The 14,127-nt window shown below is 36.1% G+C and overlaps 3 protein-coding genes across 5 annotated transcripts in view; 2 read left to right on the forward strand and 1 right to left on the reverse strand.

Moving 5' to 3' along the window:
• Positions 1-7,513, reverse strand: part of LOC124416408 (trithorax group protein osa-like) — a 150,753-nt gene extending 143,240 nt beyond the window's left edge. Inside the window, exons 1-3 of one of the 3 annotated variants that reach the window (XM_046897431.1) lie at positions 7,420-7,513; positions 6,641-6,752; positions 5,772-5,901 (exon numbers count right to left, since the gene is read on the reverse strand). In XM_046897431.1, the coding sequence (XP_046753387.1) occupies positions 5,772-5,901; positions 6,641-6,752; positions 7,420-7,454 (277 nt within the window). In that variant the 5' untranslated portion in view covers positions 7,455-7,513. Of the gene's footprint in view, positions 1-5,771; positions 5,902-6,640; positions 6,753-7,266 lie in introns of all 3 variants that reach the window. The other 2 variants (XM_046897432.1, XM_046897433.1) reach the window with 2 other exon arrangements.
• A 2,720-nt stretch (positions 7,514-10,233) lies between these two features.
• On the forward strand, positions 10,234-14,122 carry LOC124413919 (cytochrome c oxidase subunit 12, mitochondrial). The gene is made up of 3 exons (XM_046894730.1): positions 10,234-10,335; positions 12,654-12,751; positions 13,801-14,122. The coding sequence occupies exons 2-3, from the start codon at positions 12,672-12,674 to the stop codon at positions 13,967-13,969; spliced, it is 249 nt and encodes an 82-aa protein (XP_046750686.1). The 5' UTR covers positions 10,234-10,335; positions 12,654-12,671; the 3' UTR covers positions 13,970-14,122.
• Positions 10,676-12,435, forward strand: LOC124413910 (serine/threonine-protein kinase fray2). The gene is made up of 2 exons (XM_046894719.1): positions 10,676-10,753; positions 11,339-12,435. Exon 2 carries the CDS (start codon positions 11,390-11,392, stop codon positions 12,272-12,274), a length of 885 nt encoding a protein of 294 aa, XP_046750675.1. The 5' UTR covers positions 10,676-10,753; positions 11,339-11,389; the 3' UTR covers positions 12,275-12,435.
• Positions 14,123-14,127: the final 5 nt, after the last annotated feature.

Below are 14,127 nucleotides of genomic sequence, written 5' to 3' on the forward strand. Positions count from 1 at the left end.
ATGCGGAAACCTTTTTGTATAATTGCTTTCCGGTTTTTAACAATTTCTTTATCATTTGGACTACGCGCTTGCCACTTTTTGATTTCAAGTTTATACGCTACGTGCAAACAACATTCGAAGAAGCGAATCCACGCATGCAGAGTCGATAACCCGAACTGTAGATGATCTTCATTAATTTTCCTTTTCAACATTGCATCGATATCGTTAAAGTCTTTTGAAGTTGCTTGACATAAATAGCAACGTTGAGCAGAAGCATTACTCGTGATTGCATTGCAAACTTTACCATCTATCATGGTGAATGCAAGTTGGAAAGAAACGGTTATGTCTTTTCCGTTAATGACAGTTTCGAAAGGGACAAGGTGACTCTCCTGCTGTTTAATATACTCCATTTCGCTCACAGTAGTGGCTTCGGTATTTTCATGCAAAAATTGAATTCGAATTGGACGACAAAAACGGGTAGACGATGGCCTAGGATTTTTCCACACAATAGTGGTATTTTGGGTTTCTTCGTCGACTGATATCAACTGCAATGGAACTAGTGAAGTGAAGAAGATGTTGGCATCGGACTTGCTTCCATCATCGTCGGTAAATCTTTGTTTGTATGTACTTTCACCAGAAGTGCCATCGCAACCCCACTTACAAATTAAACTCAAGTTGCGAACACTTTCTTTACTAAGACTATCAATAACTGCCTCTTGAAGCAACAAGATTCTCTGAATTGTATGATTCAACAGAGACTGCAGTTTCACTTCAGCACTACATTCTGTAACAGTAATGTCTGATTTCCGTGGATAACATCGAAGCTTCGCTTGATATATTGCTTTATATGGCGGAAATATCGTACATTGCTGCTCTCTGGTTGAATTCCGAAGTTTCTGATAGTCAGCTTGTGACAAATTAAGGTCAATTACAAGCGATAGGGCTTTATCATGAGTATAAGGAGTTTCTCTAATCGAATCCAAAGATTCTCTATACTTCTTAGCTCTTGATGGGCTTCCCAGTGTCACATCTTGAACAACCTTGGCAGCATCCACTCTACTAGCTGCTCGAAGGCTCATCTGAGTCGCAAAAGCCAGTTCTTCAGTGCTTGTAGTCGCACGCAAATCTTCAGTTTTCTGCCGTTTTGTGCGCACACTAGCTTCGGCAAATCCTGAAGAAAGCCGACTCATGCTGGACTTGCTGGACTTTGTTGCAGCTTCTTTGATTTCTTCCAGGGGAACAAACACACTGAGCCATGTTGAAAATTTTTCGACAAATTTTCCTTCATGCCTCGAAACTTGCGTCCACTTTTCATTGAATTGGGATAATAATCGGCGTACTGCAGATTTAACGTCGTCCGACAGAGTAAAAGGTCGTTTCAATCTCTCCGTCATGAATTGTTCAATTTTTAAATACGTTGTAGCTGCACCACTCTTTAAATTATCTTTCAGGAGCACGAACATGTCTCTTCTTGTCAATCCAGCAGGTGCAGGATCATCTTCGGTAGATTCTGGAATGTCAAAGTATAATACATATGAATAAGCAATTACATATTCAGCCTTACTCACTATTATAGATAATAAAATAGATAAATATTATAGATAGATTATAGACCACCAAAAATTGTCTTGATAGAAAATATTTCAATTTCGAAGCGTGAAATGTGAATCCGCTGTAAAAAATTAGGATAATGACAAAAATAATCTACTTGGGCCTCACTGGGCCCACCTGGGGCACTGGGCCCACAAGGTGAGTACATCCCTGGAAAGTTAATTTCATACCATACAACCTTCATACGAATCACATATCCAAATTGTATGTTTTAATTGTTCGAAATTGAGAAAAATGCACTTTTCATCACAAAAACTTACACCGGTAGCGGTGGCGCAAGAAATCGCATCTTTTTTTTGCAGTTTTCATTAAACGATTGATTAATCTACAACCTAGAATAAGTCCGGCCGCTTGACAATGCACGGCAATTCAACTTTTCTCTACGTGTTTCGAACTTTCAGTCGCGATTTTACGTTTATTTTCGGACAAATCATTCGTTTACTGATATCACATACATCATTATTAAAAAAATTTAATTACATGATAATATTCTACTTACTTTCCCCTTTCGAATCCATTTTGAAAAATGTAAATAGCTTGAGTTTGGGCCGTACGGCGTCGTTTTCTAGAGCACACTGAAAATTTAGCTCACAGAGCGACGCGTCTGTCTCGAGCGAAGGGCACTTTTGAACTGCGACACAATAGCAGGTATAAAGTATCGTCTCCTCTGCTTCCTGGAACTCGACCCTCGGCCTATTACTACGTCTAACCCACCACTATAGAACCCCGAAATAAATACTTTATTTTTGCACTTTTCGCCGTGAATTCTCGATCCCGTCTCACTGTGTGACGCCTTGTACACTAAGATGATAGGCAAAATAAGTGACATTTTACTTGGCCGGTAAGTATCCTGACTATATACTATATATCATGCTCTGAAAGTTAGAAAATTTTTGTGTTCGTACATTATTGCATGTAAATTACTTGAGTTAATCGCGTCTTACTATAATTTAATTTACTTTGTAATTATTTAAAAATGTATCTGTATCATACAAAAGCATTAGGAAGTGGTTGAACATCAAGCACATAGTCCAGTGAATTAGATTAAAATGAGGCAAATAGAAAAAATAATCGTTAAAAAGCTATAAATTAGTGGAGACCTTTATTTTGGCATACTTTTGAAGATAGTCAAAGTCCTGGCCTCTACCTCCAAGGCTCGATTCGCCACCTTGAAAAAAAGTGCTCCAATCCAGTGTTTTCATTATATCTCAGTAATCGTTGATCCAATCGCGGTGAAGGTTAGTATAAAAATTGAAGTTCATGAAATTCTCTATAAAAAAATGTATGACTCCTTTTATTCACATCTTCAATAGCATCTCTGCAATACATCGGTGAGCACGAAAACAATTTTTACTTATATACTGTGCTCTTGGATCCATGCTTCTGCGCGTTTAAAATACCATCAAAAAACTATTGGTAACATTTTCAAATTCTTCATCCTGAATGTGATAATAATATCTACGAAATAGTGTCTCACGATATTCCCTGGTTATAGCTGGGCCTGCTGCGTAACGACAAAACGGGCGAGGGAACGAAGTGCTCGAGGGTCGAGGGAGCCTTAAACGCGTAGAAACATAGATTCAAGAGCACAGCGTATAAGTAAAAATTGTTTCCGTGTTTACCAATGTATTACAGATATACTATTGAAGATATGAATAAAATGAATCGTACCTTTCTTATAGCGAATTTAATGAGCTTTAAATTTTATAATAACCTTGACCGCGATCGGATCAACGGTTACCGAGATATGATGAAAAACTGGAGGGGGCACCTTTTTTTGAGATGATGGATCGAGCCTTAGAAGTAAGGGTCTGGACTTACACTATCTTCAAAAATATGCCAAAATAAAGGTACCCAACAATTTATAGCTTTTTACTGGTTAATTTTTATGTTTTTGCTAATTTGACTGGACTAACAATAAGGTGAGGCACACAAGTTTTTTTGGGCAACAAAGTCCTTCAATCAAGAACTGTTAAAGGCACAGATGGAACAATTAGGTCCTAAATAAAAGATTTTGTAATCGAAAAGATAAAAAAAAACTGCTATATTTCCTGTCTGCCATGGATTTTTGATGAAAGATACACCACGCGCTTATAATAAGATTCGAACTACGCTATTTCCAACTATTTCTGTTCTTTTTCTTAAACTCGCACCATAAGAAGAGTGAAATTTGGTTTCTCAGCAAGATCACGACAAAAAATAGCTGCAACAAAATTTGAAAAGATGGAGCAGTGCGATTCTGTATTTGCCATTGAGACGAAATAATAAAGCGCAATTGAGAGGTGGATTCTGGACCCAGAATCAATTGCAGTCTTACCATTAGCAGCATGTAGAGAAGCATTAGTACAGTAAATTTTCTTCTATCAATCAGGAGTCTAAAAATTACTTTACAAAATGCAAAGTCTTGGAGTTACATGAAAACAATTTCTTCCTTTCAAAAGCTTTTTTCCTTAAAACTGTTGAGGATATTTTGACGTTGCTTTTTTCTAATGAAAGGTCTTTTAAGGCACTATAAAAATGTGCCTGATGCTTAAACATAACTTTACCAAAAAGCTTAGCTAATTAAGCTACAAAGATAATGATGCTTCTTAAAAACCAATGTTTTAATGGTCTAAAACCTCACGCGATAAATGGATTTCTGGATTTTTAGTTTCTACAGAAAAAACCACTTCAGCAACTGTAATTGGAACGTTCTTTTCTCTGAGGGTGAAAGTTGTGACAATTTGGAGTTGTATATTTTTCAATATTTCTCTCAGTATTCATTCTAGTTACTGGTAAAGCTCATGAGTATTTTTTTTAATAGTTATTTATGTTTATAATGTTTATATTGCTATTGGCATGAAAACTACTTTCTTCCCAAGACGCTAGCACAGAAATCAATATCCAAATCCATATTCCCCACTTATACCTCTAAATTCTCTCGACAGACGTCGTTATTTCAAATTTCGTTTCCAGAGGAAATTATAATTACTGCTATATGAGACTAGCAATCTATTGTCCTATGACCCACTGCATAGTTGCAGTGTGATCCTTTAGTAGTTTCCTTTTCTCGGTGCCCTGCAACATCATACCAGATGAAATTCAGATCAGAACTTTAGAATAAATGTTTCAGGAATATTACTTGATCTTGTGCTTGCACGCTCTTTCATTGACAACATCTTTCCGACAAAATATACCACAATTGTTTAGGAGTTCCGTTTTGATTTTCGAAATCAAGCTCACTTATATCTGGTATAAGATCGTGGACCAAGAAAGAGAAGCTAATAAAAGATACTTAATCGTAACTTAACATATCCCTTGCGCTGAAATTTTATAGCAGACCACAGAACAGTAGCTTTCTGGTCTCATATTGCAGTAATTATATAAACTGTTAAAAATAAACACCCATGAGCCTGCCCTACTAAAATTAAAACCAGAAGAATTTCAAAAAATTGAAAACTCCAAACTATCACCACTTTTAAACCTGATAGAAAACAGGTTTTATCACAGTTTCTTATACAATTTTTCTGTAGAATCGAAAAATCTAAAAATCGTTTTGTTGTGTAAAGATTTGAAGCAATGAAACATTAATTTTTAAGGAGAATAATTTCTTCCTCTCTCTCCCTGCATCACACAACCAGTTAACATACTGTGAACGGCATTACCTTTATCTTGAACTGTTTCGAGTGCAAGTTATCGGTTACACATCATTGCTGTATCCTAAAAATATCATCGAGAATCGATTGACTACATGCAAAAACCTCATCTGAGTGATATTTTCTTTGAATTACCACATCGTCAGCATAAAACAAGTATATGCAATGGTATAAGCGAATATAAAAGTAAAATTAATCAGCAAAGGCATAGTTGCCGAAACATTTCAATATATTAAAAATCGATATAATGTCAACTATTTCAGTAGAATAGCGAATATAAAAGCCCATAGTACCATCTTTCAAAATTTGTTCACATAGTTGTTCTTTGACGTGGAGGTCTTTGAAAGAACGGACAAATTTGGACCCTGCTCTCAATCCATGAACGTACCAACATTAAGTGTTGGTAACATTTACTCACAGCTACAATATTACTATAGTTTATAGAGTTTGACTGTAACATTATTGACAAAATTGCCCTCCTTGACTTAAGCCTTTGTTCTATCCGTGCCTTCAATAATGGCTTTTCAATGCATAGTTATTTCATACCAGAAAAGGAATTAATTTCCTCTTGAACATAGCCTTTTGTGAGTAGCGTTCGAGCACTCGGAGGAGCTTCATTAATTTCAAACTCAGTTGTGTACATTTCCTGGCCCTTAAAACCACCATTTGTTGAAATCTGTATGGAAAAATGTTGTTTAAGTTGTTACAATGACGCCCAGCATCACCATTATAACATGATTCAACAATAATTACTTATTACTATCTAATCCAATTATAACCACGGTAAATAGAAATTAATCATATAATACAAATTGTTAGGGTTGAGTTGGGATCCTGGTGAAAATTCGATTATATCTAGTTTTTCGTTTTTCTAATGATTGAAAAAGATGTGATCAAAAATTCCTGCCAGCAAAATTTAAATCCTGGTAGTATGTATCCTGAAAAAAAATTTCATCTTCTGTGATGAAAGAGTACTATATGCGCAAGGAACTTTTGGCATAAAATTTCAAGCGCACCGCTGCTGAAAGTTCCTAGCGCATGTACTTTCACCGCATGAGATTGAAATTTTTTTCAGAACACATACTACCAGAACCGAAATTTTGTTGGAGCGAATTTTTGATCACATTCTATTTAGTCATTTCATAAACAACGTACTCGGTAGTATCAAAATTTCATCACAGTCCTCCGGTCAACATGACACGAGATTGACAAAAAAATTGCCATTTTAACAAAATGAGAATAATTCAGAAGGATTTGAATATGCAATATATGTATATGTTATGCTTTATTATGATTTACTGAATGTAAAGCAATCCTAAGGTTATTAAATTGTAATTTTTCCAAAAAACATTACAAATATCTACCTCATCAAAGATTATTGTCACTCAGAAACTTGATTCGGAACAATCTCTCACCTTGTTTGTAAAGTCAGAGCTACGAATCTTTTCTGTAGCCATTGCCACTGAATCTACGCCTACAGTAGCGAATGCAGCTGCTGTCATTTCAGGGAAACAATTCGGCCCACATCTAGGGTAAATAAATAAGAAACATGATAATTATTATCAACGCTTACTGAATACTTTTCTTAGTCTAATACAAGAATGATAATTTATAATGTCAAGTTTATAGCTTCAATGTAATAAATGTGCATGGAAAAGAAGGAGCAACTTTAAACATTGACAGTTTACGCGATAACCAAAAAGTGAGCATAAAATATGTTAATAAATTGATAATTTATTTATTATCAATTTGTGTTATCCCCCATATTTTCAATAGTTAAACTGCTACATTACAATTGAGTATTTCAACTTAATTAGGCTGTTCGAAATGAAATTGCATTTCAAGAATCAGAGGGATACTTTCTTAGTGAAATACTTAAGTTAGTTCCTAAAAACGCAAGGAAACGTCATTTGTCGGGGAAAAAAATAATTTTTTGTCAAAGCTTATGTGATTACTCCAAAAATGTGTAGGTAATGGAAAACTTGTGTTAGATGTTGCATAATAAAAGTGGCAATGAATTGAAATATTTGTATACAATTACTGAATGTCACATGCCGTATGCAGGATTGGAGGCAGTAACGGGCGCCAAAACACCCGGGTTTATTTTTCTACGAGCAGTTAAATGGCGAAATCTTTTCCTAAGAAATCTAAGAATCAAAACACTGCATTCAACACAATTTATTTATGTTGTTACTTCGGTTTAGTATGGCAATTTAAATCTTGATGCATAAGAATTCAGAATGTTGTGAAACAAATACTTGACACTGTCACGAAACATGAGCTATGAGGCGTTGGATATGAGGCTATGAGGCGATTAAGGTATTAGGTATCTGATTTGCAGAGTCGAATGTGCGACGAGGCAGAGCACTACAGAGTGTGCAATTTCCCCAGTCTTCAACCAGTAGCAGAAGCGAAATCCTAGAAAAATCGCACCCAGCGCGCACTAAGTGCAGTCATGAAAAACCACTGAAATATCACAATGGAATCACGGAATTGTAACATCCGACGGGAACGCTCGAACGTTTTATTCTTTATTACCATTCTATCACTTAACACCAGTTAATCCAATTCAAAGGTGAGAACCTCGTAACCAGAAGATGTCGAACAAACCATCTAACTATTCGAAATAACCCTAGATGGAATATGTATGTATGTGCTCGTATAATAATAATAGTAGACCTGAAATGTTACGAAATCCTCGCACCATCAAAACTGTAACATTATCGTTTTACTATAACAATGAAGGGTGCGTTCCGAAACCGGCTGGGGGTGTATTCCGCCAGGGAACTGTGGCAGTCCAGTAATACTAAATTTTGCATCTTGTAACTAGCGGCTAGTAATATTTACTGGTCATTAACTGCCAAGGTGTTCCACCGTGCTGGACAGTAAATGAGTGTTATTGTTGTTAGAATAGCATCTCGAATAAATCCTGAATAAATATATTTTATTGTCATCTTTTACATTTGAAATATAATCATTATCTTTATTGACAATTGTTTTGTGAGAAGTGTTCTGTTTCAATAATTTTCAAAAATCAATCAAGTGACTGAATTCTTACTTAACAAACTTAACGTAATTGACAATTATTGTTGCACGTCAAAATATTGCGGAATTCCACTTAATTTTTATACTCGTGAAATTATTATGGATAACGCAGAAGTATATTCATAGTCGTAGATCATTTTTTTACTACATCTAGTAATAGTGATAGTGACGATGATATGGATGCGACTCATTATGAAATCCTCTTCAAAAATCAGGTTATACGAAGAATACCTCGAATAGAAAATTTCATTGAAACGGTGATTATTCGATACACAAATGTAAAATTTCAGCAACATTTCCGGTACGTGATCAAAGTACAAGATGAATGATTATTTTGACATGAAGCAATTTAATATAAGATATTTTATTTCGTTATAGCATGAGCCGCACAACTTTTGAGTTTTTTTTCATTTCAGAGTCAGTGATTGTTAATTTCTGTGTGAAATCCATTGAAATTTCAATTTTGATTTTCACCCGAAATTGAAGATCAAATTTATCACTCTTACTGTCCAGCACGGTGGAACACTTTGGTAGTAAATGATCAGTAAATAGTACCAGCCGCTAGTTACAAGATTCAAAATTTACCGTTACTGGACTGCCACAGTTCCCTGGCGGAATACACCCCCTGGCCAAAGAGTATGTGCAAGTATGATAAGAGATTGCTGATAACACTGAGAGCTAATCTCGGAACGCATACGAACTAACACTCATTGTACTCAATTATATCATATCTAATGATATTATTCGCGAGCACGGAGTTTAGAGCCGTACCACAAGCAACCCACATTACACTATATAATCTTGAAAATAAGACCAGCTGCAATCCCACAATACATGTTGTATACATTAGACTGTATCAAAAAAATGGACTATTTTTTTTTTTTAAATGGTATACTGAAAATATTGTTCAAGATGACGAAAAAGAAATACCATAAAAATTTCAGATTTTAATATTGATATTTAGATGTGCCTCATCGCGATTTTTTACTTTCCATAAGAATAACATGGCAAAAATGGTTCTTGCTCCTTGCAATTTTTATAACTAGATAACAACGTGTCGTACAGAAAATTCATAAACATGTTTTTGTAGGAAATTGAACGTTTTCAAAAGTTATTTGAGGTCAAACATCAACAAAGGACCTATATATATATAATATATATAATATATATTTTCAAAAATTTTCATTGTTGATGTTTGACCTCAAATAACTTTTGAAAGAATAGATTTATCGTAAAATGACAAGAGACCTTTTTTGTAGAACGTTCAATTTCCTACAAAAACATGTATATAAATTTTCTGTACGACGCGTCGTTATCTAGTTATAAAAATCGCAAGGAGCAAGAACCATTTATGCCATGTTATTCTTATGGAAAGTAGAAAATCGCGATGAGGCACATCTAAATATCAATATTAAAATCTGAAATTTTTATGGTATTTCTTTTTCGTCATCTTGAACAATATTTTCAGTATACCATTTAAAAAAAATGGACAATTCTTTCGATACAGTCTAATATACATATACATATTACATTGCATTTACTTTTTCGGATTTTTCTGAAAAGCGCGATCGAACAAACGTTGCTCAGTTAATTGGTGGCCCAACTATATACTGATTGTGAGTGAGCGGTGCGCGCGCGATCGATATTAGTGTCTAACATCTGGAAATCGTTGTAGAGTGCTATACGACGTCACATTTGATTCGTCATTTTCATTGAACGGCACCATTATCACGCCTTTTCAAATCTGGGAGTAGATTTTGGAACGTGCCCCTTGCAGGCTGGCGCTGTTAGCATAGACTTTGGGTGCATTCCGAAATTAGCTAACAGCGCTAAAAACTCCCTAGGGCAGAGGCAAAGCGAACCACAAACTCGCCGGCACAAAAGAGACGAAAGATTGTTGACAGCACTGAAAGCTAATTTCGGAACGCACCCTTTGGCAACGCATCAGTGGCATAGGCTTAGGTGCTCAACAGCGAACGTCTGGCAGTGTTGCATGACGTAACGGCTCCTGTTTGATTCTCGACTGCTCAGTAGCCATTTTGTTTTCATCGAAGGGCTGAAACAGGTATTGCTATAGAAATAATCTGGCTAATCTTAGGCGTTATTAGATGGTCATTTAGGCAATATCACGCGTTAAATTATTCATTCAGTTACCATAATAATTAAACTATAGTCAGGACGTATCACGTCAACGGAAGTATGCTCGAAACGTATGTATGATGCAGTCGTTCAAATTGGTTGGTTCTATATTTTGCAATTATTGTCGCAAAGGATAAGCATCTACCTGATTGTGAGGCACATAGTAAGAAACAACGAATGAGTAATATCATCACAGAAAACAGTACGTCTTTCTCTCGCTCTCTTTGCCCTTCTGCGCTTCATTTCCTTGTGAAGTTGTGAACCCTGCGTGTCCGTCATAATCCTGCACACACAATCAGCGATTTCGGTCGCTTGATTGTGTTCTGACCAAGGAATATCGCTTAGGAAATTTCGCGGAGTTTCTACATTAACGTAAATTGAGCAAAGCTGATACTTTACTCATTGATTTAGAGCTATCAACGTACACTTCGATATCTCAATCCCGATTTCCTTCCACCATTTGTCACAGCTGACATTGAGTCGAATCCAATAGCATTTCATATTTGCAAGTATTCAGTAAGCAATGCAATTTGAAGCCCCAAAATGAGGCATATTTGGAAACACCCAGGCTTCATAATATTGGAGATTGTGTAAATGCCTTAGGGATAAACTGCAACGAAAAAAATGAAAGGGTGTCAAATTCGTCCTTAAAGAAACGATTAATACCATTGCATTGGAAAAGGGTCAAAATTTTGCTAATAATCTATTTTACTCATCCAACGAGTAACTATGATGTGCACTATTTGTCTGAAGTGTAGTCGAATGGTTCTAGCTGTTATTCACTGTGTCACGCGTGTAGGTGTGCATAACCTGTATCAGTATCTACCTACATGTTCATACATTAACTCTTGTATTCCACGAATCTCTGTCTCGGCATTGCAGATCTTTGCGCGTCATGTACTTATAGAAGGCAGTTTCTATCCTTGTAGGTGTGTCCGTTCGTCCACCCAGCTTGAAGAGGTGCATAATAGCCATTCACCATGGACTCAAAAGACGTTGATCGTGGGGCGAGGCATCAGCAGAGTTCAGAATCACCTCCTACGCCATCTTCGCCCTTTCCATATAGCTCGGGCTTTGCTGCCGACGACGTCTACAACAGACACAAAAGCGGAATCGTCTTGCGCAGGTCGCCATCTCCTTTACCATCATCAGAAATGCTCCAAAGCAACAAATTTTCTAAGGGTGAATCTCCTGTGGAACGGCGAAGAAAAAAAAGAAGCCAGTCCAGATCATCATCGACGAGATCATTCAGACGTTCTAGATCAAGAGATAAAGACAAGGACCGGGAAGTATATAAGGAAAGGTCTAGGATGCACTCGAGACGGGATAGATTCTCAAGGTCTGGATCAAGAGGCAGGTCGAGGTCAAATGAACGCAGGCACAGTAGAACCCGAAATAAGAGTAGAGACAGATTCAGGCATAGGGATAGCAGGAGGCATCATAGAACAGTATTATATGAGTCTGATGCGCAACACGAAGATGTTGCGGAGCCTGTTCTGTCACAGCCCTACATTTCCATGCAGCCGAATGCGTTCAAAAATGATGGTAGCTTCATGGAGATGTTCAAAAAAATGCAAGAAAAAATGCAGCCAGCTAGTGCGCCGCAGCCATTAGCCACCTCTTCATTTTCCCCAGCTACATCGTCAACCTCTATTCTTCATGAAAAAACTATTCCTCCTCCCCCACTTATGGTCGGTAAGAGACGAGGAGGAAGAATTTTAAAGACTGGAATGGTCGCCAAACCGAAAAGTGAGCCTATCACTGATCAACCGAAAGATGCCTGGTCGCTTTATATGGCAGAGGTCAAGAAGTATCGTGAAGTGTGCTGTCAAGAAGAAGATAATACCAGACCATTGGTCAAATAAATATAAATGTCTGTTGCTTTGACTTTATTATTTTATTCATTATTAAAATACAGGAAAGCATTGAAAACTAAATAATGTAACGCTCTCAGCTTGGCCAACCATTCCACATTGCTTCTTTAACACAGTGTTTTACAGTAAGATATACATATATACGAGATTATCAAAAACAAAAAAAAAAAACAAAAAAAAATAGCCACGTAAGCGACTGAGAGATTACGAACTAGAGAGCGAGAGAGACTATCTGAATACTTATTCGAACCTTCCTTGTGAGCTACTTCCGAGACGACAAACTACTTAGTCCTGCTATCTGTTGTACATGTTATGGAATACTGAGATATCTTTAAAGTACCGAAGTAACTACTATCTTGTAATTGTTCAGCAAACTTACCGCTCTACAATGCCTGAGGCTATCTTAACTGCTGACAAATTGCAAACTGCGCCATTCGATCCAAGATTTCCCAATCAGAATCAAACCAGGTGAGGAACTTTGATATACCTTTTTATACCTCAAATATTTTCGTCAATTTCAAATTATTTTTAATTCTTCGAATTGTACAACTTTTGTGATATGCACGATTTAGTACGAGGTTCATGACTTGAAAAAAAATTTTGGTTTCTATTGAAGTGACGTATTTATTTTTCGGAGCAATATTAAGAATAACTTTTAAAATTGTAACTAAAATCTTCAAACATTCAGCAGGCAACCAATAATTAAACAAAAAATTATGATCCACGAAAATTATAGGAAAACTACAATACTCTGCTATACTAATCTGTGAGGTAGATCGTTTTCACTACTGGAACAAATTTTTTGTTATTGTTTGAGTAGTATGAATCGCTTAATAGGGTTGCTATGAAGCAAGGATTTTTAGAAAACAACGTCAGAGAATTGAAAAATTTTAAAACGGCTCAATTGTAACAAAGAACACGTTACCTGGTATGCTTGAATGTGTTTATATTTAAATCTTACTCAAGTTTCACATGCTATTGTGCGAAATTCGAAGTACTAGTTTTTATCACCTGGAATAGATTCTCAAAATCCAAAGAACCAAAATTCCTCTTGTAAGTTACATACATCAATGTTGTTTCTCAAATTCAAAAATATCATATCTTTAAGAATCCATCAAAATATGAGCACTGTAGCAGCAATGTTTTCCGAGAAGTTCTGCCCTATCTAGTTGACATAAAATCAATGTAACTTACATCGAAGAAGTAATTTACAAATGGTCATATCACAATTACCAGAAACAAAAACCCAATTTGACAGCTCGCAAAAATATTTCAATTTGAATAAACTTTCTGGACATTTGATATTCTGCCAAAATTTCACCTGTTCAACAAAGTTTTGATTACGTTCAAAATTTGCTCGACGTGTTCTGTCTTTTGTGTTCAGTTAACAACTGGTATCAATGTACTTATACAATTATTTCAGATTTATCTGGCTAAAAACCAATAAATTGCTTCAATACTTGTTTTATCATACCTATAAATATACTAATATTGATTTTTGCATTATTGGGAAACAGACACTGCTGGCACAGCTTCGTGGACTTCCATCGTTGCCAGAAAGCTCGCGGTGAGGATTACGAACCCTGCCAGTATTTCAAAAAAGTTTATACTTCACTGTGTCCCAATGGGTGGATCGACAAATGGAACGATCAACTTGAAGCAGGCACATTTGCTGGGCGCATATAAAATGGATAGAGTGTATATATTTTCGCCCCGACTAGTGAATTTTTAATTACACAGTATGACCTGTGTGCATATGATAGGATGAAAAAGTACATGCTATTCCTGCTCTTTGTAACATATTATTGATGATGATAATAATGAAAATAAATTAAAACTATCAC

Source organism: Diprion similis, chromosome 2, assembly GCF_021155765.1.
Source record: "Diprion similis isolate iyDipSimi1 chromosome 2, iyDipSimi1.1, whole genome shotgun sequence".
Taxonomy (NCBI): domain Eukaryota; kingdom Metazoa; phylum Arthropoda; class Insecta; order Hymenoptera; family Diprionidae; genus Diprion; species Diprion similis.

Coding starts and splice junctions, on each gene's coding strand:
- LOC124413910 (XM_046894719.1), top strand. CDS start 11,390: ATGGACTCAAAAGACGTTGATCGTGGGGCGAGGCATCAGCAGAGTTCA.
- LOC124413919 (XM_046894730.1), top strand. CDS start 12,672: ATGCCTGAGGCTATCTTAACTGCTGACAAATTGCAAACTGCGCCATTC. Junction 12,752..13,800: donor CCCAATCAGAATCAAACCAG/GTGAGGAACTTT, acceptor ATTGGGAAACAG/ACACTGCTGGCACAGCTTCG.